Below are 18648 nucleotides of genomic sequence, written 5' to 3' on the forward strand. Positions count from 1 at the left end.
TGTTGTTCCATGTTCAGTTCTAACTGTTGCTTCCTGACCTGCAGAGTTTCTCAAGAGGCAGGTCAGGTGGTATTCCCATCTCTTTCAGAATTTGCCAGTTTATTGTGATCCACACAGAAAAAGGCTTTGGCATAGTCAATAAAGCAGAAATAGATGTTTTTCTGGAACTCTCGCTTTTTTGATGATCCAGAGGATGTTGGCAATTTGATCTCTGGTTCCTCTGCCTTTTCTAAAACTAGCTTGAACATCTGGACGTTCACGGTTCACGTATTGCTGAAGCCTGGCTTGGAGAATTTTGAGCATTACTTTACTAGCGTGTGAGATGAGTGCCACTGTGCAGTAGTTAGAGCATTCTTTGGGATTGCCTTTCTTTGGGATTGGCATGAAAACTGACCTTTTCCAGTCCTGTGGCCCCTGCTGAGTTATCCAAATTTGCTGACATATTGAGTGCAGCACTTTCACAGCATCGTCTTTTAGGATTTGAAATAGCTCAACTGGAATTCCATCACCTCCACTAGCTTTGTTCGTAGTGATGCTTCTAAGGCCGACTTGACTTCACATTCCAGGATGTCTGGCTCTAGGTGAGTGATCACACCATCGTGATTATCTGGGTCATGAAGATCTTTTTTGTACAGTTCTTCTGTGTATTCTTGCCACCTTTTCTTAATATCTTCTGCTTCTGTTAGGTCCATACTATTTCTATCCTTTATCGAGCCCATCTTTGCATGAAGTGTTCCCTTGGTATCTCTAATTTCCTTGAAGAGATCTCTAGTCTTTCCCATTCTATTGTTTTCCTCTATTTCTTTGCATTTACCACTGAGGAAGGTTTTATCATCTCTCCTTGCTATTCTTTGAAACTCTGCATTCAAATGGGAATATCTTTCCTTTTCTCCTTTGCTTTTCGCTTCTCTTCTTTTCACAGCTATTTGTAACGTCTCCTCAGACAGCCATTTTGCTTTTTTGCATTTCTTTTCCATGGGGATGGTCTTAATCCCTGTCTCCTGTACAATGTCACGAACCTCTGTCCATAGTCAATCAGGCATGCTGTCTATCAGATCTAGTCCCTTAAATCTATTTCTCACTTCCACTGTATAATCATAAGGGATTTGATTTAGGTCATACCTGAATGGTCTAGTGGTTTTCCCTACTTTCTTCAATTTAAGTCTGAATTTGGCAATAAGGAGTTCATGATCTGAGCTACAGTCAGCTCCCAGTCTTGTTTTTGCTGACTGTATAGAGCTTCTCCATCTTTGGCTGCAAAGAATATAATCAGTCTGATTTTGGTATTGACCATCTGGTGATGTCCATGTGTAGAGTCTTCTGTTGTGTTGTTGGAAGAAGGTGTTTGCTATGACCAGTGCATTCTCTTGGCTGAACTCTCTTAGCCTTTGCCTTGCTTCATTCCGTACTCCAAGGCCAAATTTGCCTTTTACTCCAGGTGTTTCTTGACTTCCTACTTTTGCATTCCAAACCCCTACATTGAACAAGTCTATCAGAGCCATTTTTCCAACAGTATTTGCCTTGGTTCATGTCTATGTGTCACATCTGGTAATTCTTGCAACATTTCAAACTTTTTCATTATTACTGTATTGTTATGTTAGCTGTGATCAGTGATCTTTGATGCTACTATTATAATTGTTTTGGCATTTCTTTAGCAATAAAGTAGTTTTAAATTAAATTAGCATTTAAATAATGCTATTGCACACTTAAGAGATTACAGTACAGTGTAAACAAAATTTTCATATGCACTGAGAAACTAAAAATTCTTACAACTTGTTTTATTGTAATATCTGCTTTATTGCTGAACCCACAGTATCTCCAAGGTATGCCTGTACATAAACAATAGATTATTCAGTCATTAAGAAAAAGGAAATCTGCTATCTGGAGTAACATAGATGAACCTTAAGGGCATTATGCTAAGTGAACTAAGACAAAGACAAGTATCGCGCATCTTCACTTAAACATGGGAATCCGAAAAACAAAGCAAACTCATAGAAACAAGAGAGTAGAAAGTGGTAAAGTTTACCAAGGACTGGGAGGGGAAATAGAAAGAGGTTGGTATTCATCTTTCAACTATAAGATTAAAGTCTGAGAACCTAATGTAAAACATGGTGACAGATCAATAACACTACTGCATAACTGAAATTTGCTAAGAGGGTAGAACTTATATGTTCTCATAAACACAAATAAAAGATAAATATGTGAGGTGAAAGATGTGTTAATAAACTAAATGAGTGAATCCTTCTACAACGTGTAGGTATTTCAAATCACCGCAATGTATACTTTAAATATCTTGTGTAAATGATACCTCAATAAAGCTGAAGAAGGAAAAAAAAAAAAAAAAAAGACTGTGGTTCTGGCATAAAGATAGACAATATGAATCAACAGAAGAGAATTGACAGTCAAGAAATAAACTCTCATTTATGGTCAACTTATTTCAACAAGTATGTCCAGAGCATTCAATGAGGGAAAAAATGGTCTTCTCAACAAATGGTGCTGGGACAACTGGATATCCATAAGCAAAAGAGAAGGGTTGACTCCTTCCTCAAACCATACCCAAAAAACTAACTTAAAATATACATATATCTCAATGTAACAGTTAAAACTCTAGAAGAAATATAGGAGTAAATCTTAATGACTTTAGGTTAGGCAATGGTTTCTTAGCCATGAAACCAAGAGCACAAATAGCAAAAGGCAAAATTAAATTAGACTCCAAAATTAAAAATATTTGTACTCCAAAGGTATTATCAAAAAAGTGAAAAAACAACCCAAATTAAAAGTAGACAAAGGACCAGAATAGACATTTCTCCAAAGAAGACATGCACACAGGTCAATAAGCACATGCAAAGAGGCTCAATTCCATGAGCCATTATGGAAATGCAAATAAAAACCAGAATGAGATACAATGTCACACCCACTAGAATGCCTTATAAAAAAAAAAAAAGAAGAGAGACAGAATAACAAGGTTTGGGCTTTGGGTAACAATGCAGAGAAACTGAAACTTCTATACATCATCCGTAGAAATGCAAAATGGTGCAAGAACTTTGGAAAACACTTTGGCAGTTTCTTTAAAATTTAAATTTAGTCACGGCATCCACTAATCTCAAATTCAGGAACTACATACCTTAAAAAACATATGCACGTAACATACATAACAGCATTACTAATAACAGCCCCAAAGTGGAAACAACCCAAAGTTGATCAATGAACCAATGGATAAACAAAATGTAGTATATCCATACAAAAACAAAAAAGAATAAAATACTGATTAACGCTAACAACATGGACACACTGTGAAAACATTATGAAAGAAGCCAGTCACAAAAAACTACCTATTTTATTACATGATTCCCTTTATATGAAATGTCCAGAAGAGGCAAAGCTAAACAGTCAGAAAGTAGACTAGAGTTGTCTATGGCTAGTTAGTTGGAAGGAAATAAGTGACAGATAGTATGTATAGCTTTTCTTTTCAGGTGATGAAAATGTTCTACAGTTGAATACATTGATGGCTGCCCAACTCTATGAGTATACTAAACCAATGAACTGCTACTTTAAATGAGTGAACTGAATGGTGGGTAAATCATATCTCAATATAAATGTTATTAAAAAATACAAACATCCATGGCTGATTCATGTCAATGTATGGCAAAAACCACCACAATATTGTAAAGTAATTAGCCTCCAACTAATAAAAATAAATGAAAAAAAAAGGAAGAAAAGTTTTAAAAAAAAAGGAAGAAAAGTTTAAAAATAAATAAATAAAAAATAAAATAAAATTTCTGAACAATACTCCTCAAAAAAATAAAATAAAATAAAATAAGAAATACAAACAGAGGAACCTCTATTTGGGGAAATAACACAGAGAGCAAAATTATGCAGTGCCTTATTTATTTCTACTCTGTGTCTATACACACACACACACATATATATATATAAAGGCAATGGAAACCAACTGAAGCATTTTTAAGCTGGGGAATGTCAAACTTAGATATACATTTTATAATGTTTGGAGAACAGACCAGAAGAGAACAAAACTGAAATTAAGAGTTAAGATACTTGTCTAGAGAAGAATAATTTTGAAAATGGGACTCAGGTGCTTGAAAATTAAGATCAACAAAATTGATGGATGGCTTTGAGAGATGATGGTACTAAAAGGTTTCTCCTTCATAAAACTGGACGTATGATAATGTCATTCACTGAGACAGAGAATAACAGAGATTGCTGTTACTGCTTTGGTTGTTATTTTGCAAGAGGGATGTAAGTCAGTTTTTTACATGTTAGTCCTAGATGTCTTTAAGTTATCCAAGTAAAATGTTGAATAGGCTGTTAGCTATATAGATTAGGAGATCAAAGAAAAACCAGAGGCTAGATATGTATGTTCAGGAGTTATCAGTGTAAGTGAAACTGAATCAATGAGAATAAAGGGCACTGCTTGAGAAGAAACAGAAGGCAGTAAGTGGAGCTAAATGGAATACCTCAATATTTAAAGAACAAAGAAATGAGCTGGCAAAAAAAAGACTGCAAAATGCTCTTAGGGAAAAAGCAGGAGAGACTGCAGTGTTATGGACACAAAAATGAATGTTTCAAGGAGGACATAGCAATGTTGAAGACTACTTTTAAAAGTGAAGTAAGATGAACAATGAAAAATGCCATTTGAATTTAGTGACACAGAGATGTCATTAAGGGACCTTCATGAGGCACCAGTCTGGTGGCAGGATGAAGCTAAAGCCAGATTTAAATGGATTAAAGAATACAGCATGGGAAGTAAGGGAACAGTAACAAATATAATAAGTTTGGGTACAAAGGGGAAGCAATTTAAATTCACTGCTAGAGAACAGAGCAGGATAAAAGTGGGGTTTGATTTTTTTCTTTTTCAATTGAGAGTGATTTGAACATTATTTGAAACAAAAAGGAAAAACAACTAAAGAGAGACCAAAGTTGAAGATAAAAAAAAAATAAAATAACAAGAGAGAATCAACAATATTAGGTTCAGAAGAGGCGGAAAAGAAATGCAATCCAGAGGGCAAAGGGAAGGGCTGCCTCTGACAGGAGGATGGAAAATTCTTCAATGTAGGGAGGAATAATGAGGAAATGAAAGCATAGGCAGGTTAAATGTGTACGTCTGTTAGCAGGAAATTAAAGGAAAGCATGTATAATGGCTTATTTTTTCTGAAGCAGAAGCCAAAATTATCTCCTAAAAGAAGGAAAGGGGAGGGGTGAATGATTTGAAAACAGTGAAGGCTTAAATAGGCATCACTTTATAGAATTTTATTCCACATTACCTAACTGTGGCATACTGTTTGCAAAGAGGGCCTCAACATCCTTGTGCACACTGCCATTCGTATTATGACTTCCCTTTTTCCACAACCAGAAGTGGAGTCTTCTCCTCCTTATCAATATGGACTGGCCCTGTGACATACTTTGACCTATATAATTCCATAAAAGTGATAGAAGGTGACTTCCTAACCTACATTTCAACAGACCTTGTAGCTTTCGTTCTTGCCTTCCTAAAATGTATATAGTACATGAAGAAGCTCCAGTCAGCCTTCTGGAAAGAACCTTATGGGAAAAAGTCCAGCCAACAGTTAGTATCAACTTGTAAGGTCACTTGGACCAACTAGACCCAGAGGAGCCATCAGATGAGTATAGTTACAAGAGGGACTCTGGATGAGATCAGAACTGACCACCTGAGCCCAACTCAAATTGCCAGTCCACGGAAAAATAAGCAAAGAAAACAATGGCTTTAAATCACATTTTTAAACCAGTAACTTATTTCCCCGTTTTTGTTTTAAATATACAGAAAAATTACTGGCACTTTTCTCATGGGGAAAAAAAAATCACAAATAATATCACATTCATTTACCAGATTATTTCTTTTGTACTAAACTTAAAACATCTTTAAAACAAAATTACTAGAGTCAGAGCTTTGAGGTTCAGCCACTCATTCGTTTATTAATCATGTACTGCGTCCCAGAATAAACCCAGACACTGCCCATATACCAGGTAACAAAAGAGATAGAAATCTCTGCCTGCACTGAGGAGTTATGGATAACCTAATTCTAAAATATATGTGACATCTGTAACATTCAAGAAAACATGTAATGAGAGATGTACGTATTACACTAAAAATCACTCTTACCCTCATGCCAAGCACCAAGAACCCAATCTCTTCCATTAATGGGTACTTGCTGACCTGTTGCTGAATCTTCTCAGATGAAGCAAAAGGATCATAGCTTTTCCGCCCTATCTTTACATCCATTATACAGGGCTTATTAAATTTATGGGTCACATCTTCCAGTTTTAGGTATAAATCTGTTATTAAAGAAAAACACTAATTAGTAATAGGAAAACATATTACTACTTAAGAGAAAACAAAAATGAGGAAATCTTAAAACTGAGAAAAAAGTTAAAACAAATCCAGAGTCAAGAATTATTATTACTTCACCTGGAGGAAAAAAAAAGACTGACTAATAAATTTATAACAGGTATAAATATCACAGAGAAACTCTTACAAGAGGTGGAATAAATATTCAACCATAAATAAAAGGTATGAATTAGATACGTCTTCCAAGAACATTAAAAAGGCAATGAGATAATTTTTAAAAACTGTCCTTGAATACATTCTCCTTTTGAACATGATTTACATCTATGTACCTCAGCAGGCATCTTAGTATTCTAAGAATTTTTTAAATTCTTCATTTAAGAATAGTAAAAGGAATAAACCTTTTCCACAGAAGATACAACAGGTATAGGTTAAGAAAGGTAAATCAATCCAAATGATGTTAATGCTAAACATACATTCTAGGCTTACTAGTCCTAAAGGAAAAAGAAACACCCTGCTTTTTAGAACACAAAAAGTCCTCAAAAGTTCATTTGTAAGTAACTTTGGCATCCTGTATACACCTTCCCTCAGAAAACTATTATAAAGGGAGATTCAAGTAAAAAAGTATAAACATCTCAGTTATCATACACTGTAGCTGACCTTATAGTTTTAGGTTGAAAATACAGGTCCAGGTGCACTGAGGGAAAGAAGTAAGGAAAGAAAGTCTTTGCCCCTTCCTAGGTGAATAAATCTTCCCAAACAAAACTCTGAATGAGATCACAAATTTCAATCATGTCATAAGAAGCACTTCTTATAAAAACCTTTCCTTACAAACAGAAAATATTTTACTTTTTTTTAATCAAAGTAACAAGGTTTGATTTTTTTGAAATAAATGAATTTATTTTTTAAAATCTTATCCCCTAGTCAAAGGAAAATGAAGAGAGGGAGGATTGTGTAGAACCAGGTGAAATTAAGACAAAAAATGAACTGCAGCCTAAGAGAACTCACAGAAACAAAAAGGAGCGTGCCACATTTAAAAGAAAGGTTCTAACAAAGGGACATTCTCAACAAGATAAAAGGTCTGGACACAGACATGAACCTCTTGATGGTGAGAGATAATGAGAGAAGTAGGAATATCCTGCTCAAGAAACTGGAACCCACCCATTTCTGTACTTTAAAAGATAACCACAGGAAAGTATGATAAGATGGGGAAGGAGGAAGCACAGGAGTCCCCTTCACACTCTTCCCATTTTCAGCTACCTTGAGGAAAGAGAAAGAAAGGGATTCATCCTCTCCCTAAAACTGCATAAAAATTTCAGTAACAAGGCTTATGTTTCAAATATCAGAAGAGATTAATTAGACCCTAATGCAGTAAATCATTAGCATTCACAAGTTTATCATCATTAATTTCCATAACTCAAGAAACCCTAAAGGCTTTGGTGAGGTAAGGCTACACATGGGAAGAAAAAGATAGTGTGCAAATCTAGCTAAATATCACAGCATCTACAGTTCGGTGTAGGGTTATTATTTTCTACCTGCCAATTTGGTAGTGATTAAAAACAAAAACTGTTTTTTTGCCATACAACAGAAACAAGAGAAGCTAAAGACTTTGCAAATCCCTATTTCATCCTTCTCTTGGGAAAGAGAAAAATACAAATGCAAACTCTCCTTACAGCAGGAATGTAATAAATGTCTGCTTGACTGAATCAATGTTTGCCCTCTCATTCATTCTCTTTCTGCCCAGAGGGACTTTGGGTTTGGCCTTCTTCATTGTGTAATAAGCTGGCCTAAGTATCATCAGTTTTATCTGACATTTACTTTGATTAGGCAAGGGCTTCCCTGGTGGCTCAGATAGTAAACAATCTGCCTGCAACGGAAGAGACCTGGGTTCAAATCTCTGGGTGGGGAAGACTGCCAGGGGAAGGAATAGCAACCCACTCCAACATTCTTGCCTGGAGAATTCAATGGACAGAGGAATCTGGCAGGCTACAGCCCATGGGGTCACAAAGAGCTGGACATGACTGAGTGACTAATTCTTGGCTAGGCAAATGTGTTTTTATCTTTCAGATTCTTGATATGCTTTATCTGATTTGAAATACCAAATCATATAAAATACATATATATATATAAAATGACTAAATTATTGATTATTAGCCTTAAGTTCATAATCCTTAAATTAAGGCCTACTGAGAGTTGGTTTAGTGTATTCTTTTAGTTTTCTAAGTGAAAAGTTGAAATTTTGAGATTCTTGTTTCTCTTTCCCTCTAAGTTATTAAAATAAAAAATCAACATCAAAACCTGCTTTAGAGATGCACAGTTTTTAAAAAAAAAAAGTTACGTATCTAGGAGCTTGCCACAGTTGCTTCTGAATAAAACAGGGAAATGAGACATGATCTGAGAACTGAGATTTAAATTGATTTTTTTTTTCAGATTATCATCACTAGAAATAAATCTGAATACTGATTCTATCTGAAAAAAATGCAAGAGAGCTTAATTCAAAGTAAGTCAATCTCAAAACAATAACTTAAATGATCAAAGGCATTTTAACTACAGGAGAGCCTCATTTATAAGGCTAATCTACAGACTGGATAACAAAGGACACTCAGCTAAAGCCCCTCTGGGTATAGAATGGTACAACAGTTTTCAATTTTTAGATATATAGAGAATATGTTCCAAAAATCTGATGGACTAAGAATAAGATAGTGTTCTATCTGGAATAGTTTAGGTTCATTTTGAACAAAGTCAAGGAAATAAATTAAACTATATTGATATGATGTTTGGAAAATAATTATGACTATTTGCTATGATGTAACTTGTAAGGAAAGTAAAAATTAAAAAACATTAAACATTTTTAAATATTAAAAAATAAAGAAAAGTTGATTTTTCTTATATACATATGAATTAATGTGTGTATAAATCATATAGATAGCAAAATAACTATATTTACTTTTTTAAATTCTTAAAAGCTCTATTTAGTACAACAGATTCTGATGAAGCCAGTCGGTCTGTCAGAGGTCTAAAGACTGACACTTGTGAACCTCAAATCTAAGAGATATTCCATTAAGCTTAGTCTTAATATTTGTGTAATAAATAACAGGACATCTACTTTTCATAAACATATGGATCTCATTATAAGAAGTCACACTGACTAGAAGTATAGTTCTCTATGGCTGTTATCTATTAATTTATGGAAAATGTATATAGAATTTCTATAGTTCTTTAATTTTTTGAGGTAAAAATCATAAAAATATCTACCAGGTAGTCCAAAATATACCACTTCATGCTTTTATAAGCAGTGTATTAACTTAAGACTTAGTGGCTGTACCAACAGCAAGGTTAACATGCTCAAAATATTTATATATTTCATGCTGTTGACGATAGTATGTTTAAGATTACACAAGGTTACTACGAACAAAAAAGCTTTTCTATTTTAAATGTATTTTCTATTTAAATATAAACAATTAAATATAATTATCTTAAATATAAATATAAATTCAATACTTACATTGTTTTCTAATATATTACACATAAAAAAATTCTACTGCTGGAATACAGTCCTGATACCAAGAAAAAGAAAAAAAAAAGGCAGAAAATTCCCCAGTAACAAAGGAGAAAAAATAAAAACATTTGAAATATTATGGAAAACTGAAAGATCTGCAAATAACTAAACAGTAAAGATAACTATTCCTTTAAAGGAAAGACAAAGGTGAGGACATTTAGAGGCTTGAAGATTTATTCAGATCCTCTTAATGAATATTGATTATATATATTATTACAACATAGGTTCCAAGTTTCATCACATTCCTTCCCACCCTATCTAGGTACTGGCTACCATCTTCATTTCTGAACCTCCCAAAATGTAAAAAAGGCCTGGTGGTGAAACCCTGCCCATTTATGAAGCCAAATGGAAAAACAGAGGATGCCTTTCTTCTGCCTTTCACATCAATTATCAGCTATTTCTGAGAGCAACAGAAGCTTGAAGTATAAGGAATTAATAAATAGAAAAACCTTGAGTCTCCAAATGTGGGGTGAAGGGGAAGAAAGGGAACAGTTTATTTCACTTCATGCTTCTCAAAACCTAGCTAGTAGAGAGATCCATAAACCTATCAATCAATGAGAGTAGAGATTACATTTGAGAACTCTAAATTGCTCAAACCTACTTGAAGACATACTATTCTATTCCTCCAAATAAGTTTTCAATGGTACATGTATTAGGTATCTATGTGCTTATACACAAGTAAAATGAGATTTAACATATATAATTAATTCCAAATCTTCAAATATAATTGTAACAAATGCTTTACCTTAAAAAAAAAATACTAGTCATATTCTAAGGTTTGCTAATGTGATGTTTGTATAACTCTATGACTGTCATTTAAAAACTACTATACACTTTAAATGGGTGAGATTTATGGTACATAAATTAAATGTCAATAAAACTGCCATAAAAATTTCAAAAGGTAAGAAACTGTTGGTCAGGACATCCTTATGCTTCCCTTAAGTGACAATAACTTGCTGTGCAAACTGGCAGTACTTTCTATGTTTTACAACTTTGGATTCTAAGAATTATACAAAGTTGTATAACATACTACCTTGAGACTTCCCCGGTGGAGCAGTAGACAGGAAATCTTCCTGCCAAGGCAGGAGACACAGGTTTGATCCCTGATCTGGGAAGATTCCACATGCCTCTGAGCAAGTAAGCACGCATGCTGCAACTACTGAAGCCCCAAGGTTTTGCTCCAAAACAAGAGAAGCCACTGCAGTGAGAAGCTCATTTACCACAACAAAAAGTGGCCCCTGCTCACCACAATTACAGAGAAAGCCCACACACAGTAACCAAAGACCTAGCACAGCCATAAATAAATAAATAAAGATGCTCAAGTAGAAAGAGGGGAAAGAGTTGAGAAATAAACTATATCAAGTTAATACTATATAAAGTATAGTAATGCAAATTAGTGTTCTACTAAAATTTAAGAAAATATTTATTTTCATGATCCTGTGGGATAAAGATGTCAGAAAGTTTCCCATCTTATATTTGTTTCATTTACAATCAAAATGATAAAAACAGAAAGAGGACTCCATGAATTCTCTAGCAAAATCAAAGCTTAACAACCTCTATGGGGCAGTTCTCCTTCCAGAGCTAAAAACTGGAAAGGAAGGGGGTTCCCTGACTGTCCAGCGGTTAGGACTCAGTACTTTCACTGCTGCGGCCCAAGTTCAATTCCTGATCAGAGGAACTCCCAGGAAGTTGCACAGTGTGGCCAAAAAGAAAAAATATGTTTTTAATTTTAAACAATAAATTATTTTTCAAAAGATTACAAAGGAATAGGAAATTTCCTAAGGCTATTGTTCGTATTACAGGACCACATCTATTTACATCTATACTTCTATTTATATTTTCTCCTCTTTTTTCTCATTTTCCTCACCTCATCTCTTCAACTCAGTACTACCAACATCTCCATTTATACTCAAAATAAGAGTTTCAGAGTTTAGAAAGCATTTTCACATAAAATAACATGCATTTTCACAATTCCACGTGATACTATTTTCATTCATTGTATAGAAGAAAAAGTGGAGCTTCAAAAGGTTAGAGTTATAGCAGTTCACAAAATTTGGAAATAACCAACGGAGAAGCCAAGCCTTCTGACTTCAGTTACTGACCTTTCTACGGTAGCACAGATATCCCTCAGGACTATTTGGTATTGAAAACCAAAAAGGTATTGATTGCTAGCAAGTCTTTGATTTTTAAATTATTTTAAATTATGTAATTCTAGACTATAAAATGTTTCAATTAAAACATTTCTTCTTTTACCCAGATTCTTCTTGTATACTCTACTTTTCAAAATAATGATGCTGTTGGCTCAGTTATTTGACCCATTCTATTTTTTCTTTTTTTTTCTGGTTGTGCCTTGTGACATGCAGCATCTTAGTTCCCTGACCAGGGATTGAACCTGTGCCCCTTGCAGTGGAAGCGTGGAGTCCTAACCACTAGACCACCTGAGAATTCTCTCTACCCCTTCTAAATAAATTTTTAAACTTTACATTTAACTATCTAGATATAGATTAGATAAGGAAAAAGGAGGGAAGGGAAGAGGGAAGAAAGGCAAGGAAAGAAAAAAAGGAGGGAGAAAAGAAAAAGGGAAAGGAAAGTGAGAAGAGAGGGGGAAGAAAGGAAGGAGGGAAAGAAAGGAAAAGCAGAGCAGAGCAAAGCTCAAGTCCCCTGCCTCCCCAAATGAAGCACAGAAGAATTCTACAAATCCTGGGGAACCATTGATTTACTATTATCTGAGGATACTCACAAGAGATACCATGATTCCTTATTAATGAAACCTAGCACAAGTAGTGACAAAGACCTGAGGGAAAGAACAAGCTCAAACTGGAGTCCCCATCTCTTCCTGTTCTCAAAATGTGGTTCAAGCACTATCTCCATTAAAAAAAAAAAAAAAAAAAACCACACACTTTTATTTAACAAGGATATCATGAACTCCAACACAGATATGCATTATCAAAATGTCTGGGAGTTGAGCCTATTAATTTGCATTTTAGCAAGACTATGGGTTTTTCTTAAACTCAGTCAAGTCTGAAATTCTTCCCTCATTCACGAATCTTCTTCAATTGTTAGCGGTCATGTTACCAGTTTAACTGACTTTCGTCTCCTCTGTCAAAGGCCTTAATGTGGCAAATACTGCTTCAAGTATTAACTAATATTAAGAGAGAAATTCTGTGCCCTTACATAAAAAATTTTGTCCTCTATATGAAAATTACCAAAATTTTTTAAAGCGTGCAAGTAGGGAATCAAGGAACAAGACAGAAGATAGGAAGGATGTTATACAAAGAAAATATTTCTTGATTTTTCTTTTTTCAAAATGGGAAAAGAAATTGCTCAAAATGTTTGGAAAAAAGAACATCTGATAATTAAGAGTATTAAGTACTAGTGTATATATATACATATACATATGTTATTCAATTGTTTAAGAAACTGGTCATTAATTTGTATATGCTATTTAAGAAACTGGTTATGAAAAGCAAAAGTATTAATAAGTTTTCTTAATGAATAAGAGAAAGAGTAGTAAGAAAAACACATATATTCTGTTTTTATAATACTAGGCTTAATCTTACTTAAATCTTTTAAAAAGCAATTCTCATGAATTAAGGCTAAAAGATGGATTTTAAAGAAAAGATTACCATTTGGTGCAGTAGGAGGTGACCAGATGCCATAATATTTTGGCAAATATTTTCGTAGCTCTAAAAGAACATCATCAGTACAATCAGCAGCAAAAACCTAAAACAAAGAGAAATGGAACATTTGCAAGTTAGTTTCCTTGTAATGCTTTCTAACTGCTCCACACATTTCTCAAATAACACAATACACTGAATCATAATTTATCTAGTATGAGTTTTAACTGGGATTTAATGAGTTTAAGTCTGGAATAAGCCCAAAAAAAAAAAAACCTCTATGTGTCTCCAATGAGAAACTCTGTATTATTTAGAGCATATTCTTGGTTATCTAATTCTAGCCTTTCACTGTCCTTGAACTATTTTACAACAAAGTAAATTGTAGATAACTCTTAGCAAATGCAAAAGAATTCCTGTCCATAGACAAAGAATAAATTCTGGCCAGAGGAGGATCTGTGCCTCCCGAGTCTCAGTGGTAAAGAATCCATCTGTAATGCAGGAGACTTGCAGGAGACATGGGTTCAATCCCTGGGTCAGGGAGATCCTATGGAGAAGGAACCGGCAACCCACTCCAATACTTACGCCTGGGAAATTCCATAGACATAGGAGCCTGGCGGGTTGCAGTCCATGGGGTCACAAAGAGTGAGACACAACTAACCATTAAACAGCGACAGAGGAGGATTACTGACTTACCTCCAACCTCCCTGGAAGGGGAGAGTTTACAGTGTTCTTATGTACACTCATTTCACCTTCCCTTTATGCCATATAAATCTGTGCTTCTTTGACTTTTCTTTTGAACCAGTTTTAACGTCTGCTTAGTTCTGATACTAAGTAGGGCCCTGTGGGGCTCCTGAGCACAAAGCCTTTCCGTAGCCCCCATTTCTTTGATTATAAGAAAGAGGCTTCATTCAGCCTCCATGACCTTCCCAATGGGCAGATGCAAGCAGTTACTAAATAGGAAAGAGAGGTGAAGTGAGACCAGGGAGAAACAGACAAGAGCAGCCTTGGGGGAAGGTCCTGTTTCCCCATCAAGGGATACACACAACACTATCTTTGAGCTGTTTTGACCCCAGACAAGTTTGAACCTGAAAGCTGATGACACTGACTCCTACTTACCTCACCGCCAACCCATCAGAAGAATGCAAGCCAGTCACTGCTTTGATCCTTATCACCTACCCCCACCTCATGTCTGTTGAGACCTTTCCCTACTGCCCAGGGATGGGGGCACAGTTCTTGAGGGGATAGCCTGCTGGGTTCCCTTTTTGCCTGGCAAAGAAATAAAGCCACTTTTTCTCTCTCCTCCATAACTATTTCCATATTTCTGTTTGGCATCGGCACACAGAGTCAATATTTTTGCATCACTTACCTCATTAAATGAGTTTAAGTAAAATCTTTAACATATATTTACTTTATATCTTCAAGGAAATTGTGATTTTACCTTAAAAAAAAGTATCATTTAACTCAAAGTCTAAGTATTGTTCATTTAATTATTTGATTTATAACCAGTAACAATTCTAGAAACCAATGGAAATATCCAGATATCCTGAAACTAGATTTTTTATTTTTCTTCTAGAAAAGCAGAAAGAAAATTTTTGTTTTAGACTCACAGACTGAGGGAAAGAACTTGTGGTTGTCAGGGAAAAGGTGAGTGAAAGGAATAGTTAGGGAGTTTGGGATAACAGGTACACATTGTTATATCTACAATGGAAAATTAACAAGGACCTACTGTATAGCACAGGGAAGTCCGCTCAATGTTATGTGGCAGCCTGGACAGGAGGGTAGTTTGGGGAGAATGCATACATGTATATATATGATGAGTCCCTTTGCCGTCCACCTGAAACTATCACAACACTGTTAATCAGCTATACTCCAATACAAAATAAAAGGTTTAAAAATAATAATAACTTGCAAGACCTCTCACTCTTGCCAAATAGGTCTACTAATAATAATGACTAGCAAGACATCTTACCCATTAACTCTTGCCAAATATGGTCTACCTAAGTACTCAAAACCATTTAAGTTTACTCATGTAAAATGCTTATGAAATCTCAGTATCAGAATTCTAATTATATACGTCAAACCACATTCACATCAAGTAGTTATATATGACATAAAATTCTATTGAATAAACTCAAGTATGGCAGAAACTCACCAAACGTGATACACTGTATTTTCTAGCTTCCCCTACTGAAACGTGAGCAGAAATGATATCAGTTACTTCCTGGCCAAGGTAATTAAAAGCAGGGTGTACCTATCATCCCTTTGTTCCTGGCACCAAGACATTGAAGACACAGTGTTCATGATGACCTAACAAGATGGAGGAGCCAAGTACATCTCTATGTGCTTACCTGAAGGAGTCCACGATATAAGTGAAAAGATAAAAGATTAGAAGAGTAGAAAGGTAAACTTTCTCTTATGTTAAATTTTTTTTTAAAGTAGTAAGGCTGATCTTTACTACAACATGCCAAATAAGATAACCTAAACAACTTTGTACCTAGAAATGCAGGATGAAATGTAATATTTCCTTAAATGCATAGCTGAGCTCCCAAGATTAAAAAAAGGAAATTCACAGAGGCCTAAAACAAAGAGGAAACCCAAAGTGCTAAGCTGAGCAGTGATTTTTGGGCTCAGAGGTCCACTCTGAAGACCTGAACCAAAGGATCTCTGAACTTAGGACCAGTCTGAGATGAGGACAGAGATACTCAAAGACGGAAAAAAGAATACTCCCAAGAGTAAAGAATGCTCTGGGCCAAGCTAATACAGAAAAAAACAGCAAATAAACAATATCAGGAATAAAAAGGGAGTCATAATTAAACTAGCAAAGCATTTTAAAAAATAGTATGAAGAATTTTACCAGATGGACAATTACGTAAAACTATAATTTACATTTTAATACCACATTAACAAAGAAAATCAAAACATTTAAGAAACTGAATCATTAGTTAAAAAATATATCCCTTCCCAGGAACAAATGAGAGAAAGGAAAGATGGAAATGACTTATGGAAGAAAAAGAGACAAGTCAACAGGCTGCTCTAATGAATTTATAGATAAGTTTTATCAAGTCTAAGGAATCAAATACTTATCTGATACGAATTCTTCCACAAAAAAGAAAAAGGAACGCCCCTCAAAACTCATTTTATGACGCTAAAAGAAACTTGGTATCAAAACCAGACAAGGACAATATGTGAAGAAAATAATAATCTCATTCATGAGCATAGCTGGAAAAAATCTTATATATATAACACTAGCAAACAAAATCCAGTAATGCATATTAAAAAATAAAAATGACATGTCCAAGTACATTTTATTTCAAAAATCAAAGGTAATGTAATATTAGAAATCTGTTATGGCATTTACTAGTGACTTCCCCAGTGGCTCAGATGGTAAGGAATCTGCCTGCAATGCAGGAGACCTGGGTTTGATCCCTGGGTTGGGAAGATTCCCTGGAGAAGGGAATGGCTACCCATTCCAGTATTCTTCCCTGGAGAATTCCATGGAGGAGAGTGAAAAAGGTGGCTTAAAACTCAACATTCAAAAACTAAATTGTGCCATTTGGTTCCATCACTATATGGCAAATAGATGGGGGAAAAGTGGAAAAGTGGAAACAGTGGCAGATTTTATTTTTCTGGGCTCAAAAATCACTGCGGACAGTGACTGCAGCCACAAAATTAAAAGACATTTGCTCCTTGGAAGAAAAGCTATGATAAAGCTAGACAGCGTATTAACAGTCATCACTTTGCCAACAAAGGTCCATCTAAGTTAAAGCTATGATTTTTCCAGTAGTTCTGTATGAATGTCAGAGTTGGACCATAAAGAAGGCCAAGTGCCAAAGAACTGATGCTTTCGAAATGCAGTGCTGGAGAAGACCCTTGAGAGACCCCTTGGACAGCAAGGAAATCAAACCAGTCAATCCTAAAGGAAATCAACCCTGAATATTCATTGGAAGGATTGATGCTGAAGCTAAAGTTCCAATCCTCTGGCCACCTGATATGAAGAGCTGACTCACTGGAAAAGACCCTGATGCTGGGAAAGACTGAGGGCAGGAGGAGAAAGGGGTGGCAAAGGATGAGATGGCTGGATGGCATCAACTGACTCAATGGACATGAGTCTGAGCAAACTCTGGGAGACAGTGAAGGACAGCAAAGCCTGGCGTGCTATAGTTTATGGGGTCAAAAGAGTTGGACACAGCTTAGCAAATGAACAAGGGTATTTACCACATTAACAGATTAAAAGAGTAAACTCATGATCATTTCAACAGATACAGAAAATCTCTGTCCTCCTGCATTGTCTCTTCCTGGCACAAGAGACTGGGGGGTTGGTGAACAGCTGAGGTCACTTATTTACTTCTCTAGTTCCCTCCTTATCAGTCCAAGTCTTGTCTTAAAGTTACCTTGCTGAGTTCCAGCAGCCACTCCCTCTCCATGCTGACCAGGCCTACAGATGGTATAGCCTTATCTCCTTATCACTTAAGCAGGTGACCTTAAACTCTGACTACATCATGGTAAACAGTCCTTTTATTAAACTGAGAGAGGGCATCATTTGTTCCTTGAGAGAATCTTAACTCACAAAGAAAGCACTTTCCTTAATCTGTGGAGAAGTATATCTCAAAAACTTAGCTTGAAAGTCATACTTTAACAGGGAAATGTTAGAAGCACTTTTACCAAATGAGAAGATCCCCGCACCATTGCTTTACTTCATCACACTGAACTATATAGAAATCCCCGACAGAAGTATATAGATTCAAAAGGGACAAATAAAGCTTCCAATCACAGAAGATGTAACCATCTATACAGAAAGCAACTAAAAATGTTAGAAAGTCTCAGATAAATATAAGTTACTAAGAGTTCACCAAGATTACTATATGTAAGAACACCATACAAATATCTAATTCATTCCTATGTATTAGCAATCATTGGAAAACGTAACTCAAAAAAATACTGTTTACAATAGAAACAAAAAATAAGAATAAATCCAACTTAGAATGAATCCAGCAAAGTATGTGCAAGACTTTTACAGAGTAAATATAAAATATTTTCTTTGAAAAAGAGGAAGTGTCAGCAATTGAAAGCATATTCTAGAGCCAGACTGCCTATGTTCAAATCCAGGGACCATCATTAACTATTTCAATGATCCTGGTCAAATTATTTAA

General features: G+C 35.3%; 1 protein-coding gene across 3 annotated transcripts in view; it reads right to left on the minus strand.

Moving 5' to 3' along the window:
• Positions 1–18648, minus strand: part of IPMK (inositol polyphosphate multikinase) — a 53853-nt gene that overhangs the window by 13165 nt on the left and 22040 nt on the right. For 2 of the 3 annotated variants that reach the window (XM_043476254.1, XM_043476253.1), the window contains exons 3-4: positions 13508–13604; positions 6140–6312 (exon numbers count right to left, since the gene is read on the minus strand). In XM_043476254.1, coding sequence (XP_043332189.1) covers positions 6140–6312; positions 13508–13604 — 270 coding nt within the window. The remainder of the gene's footprint in view (positions 1–6139; positions 6313–13507; positions 13605–18648) is intronic. The other variant, XM_043476255.1, reaches the window with a different exon arrangement.

This window comes from Cervus canadensis, chromosome 8, assembly GCF_019320065.1.
Source record: "Cervus canadensis isolate Bull #8, Minnesota chromosome 8, ASM1932006v1, whole genome shotgun sequence".
Classification (NCBI taxonomy): domain Eukaryota; kingdom Metazoa; phylum Chordata; class Mammalia; order Artiodactyla; family Cervidae; genus Cervus; species Cervus canadensis.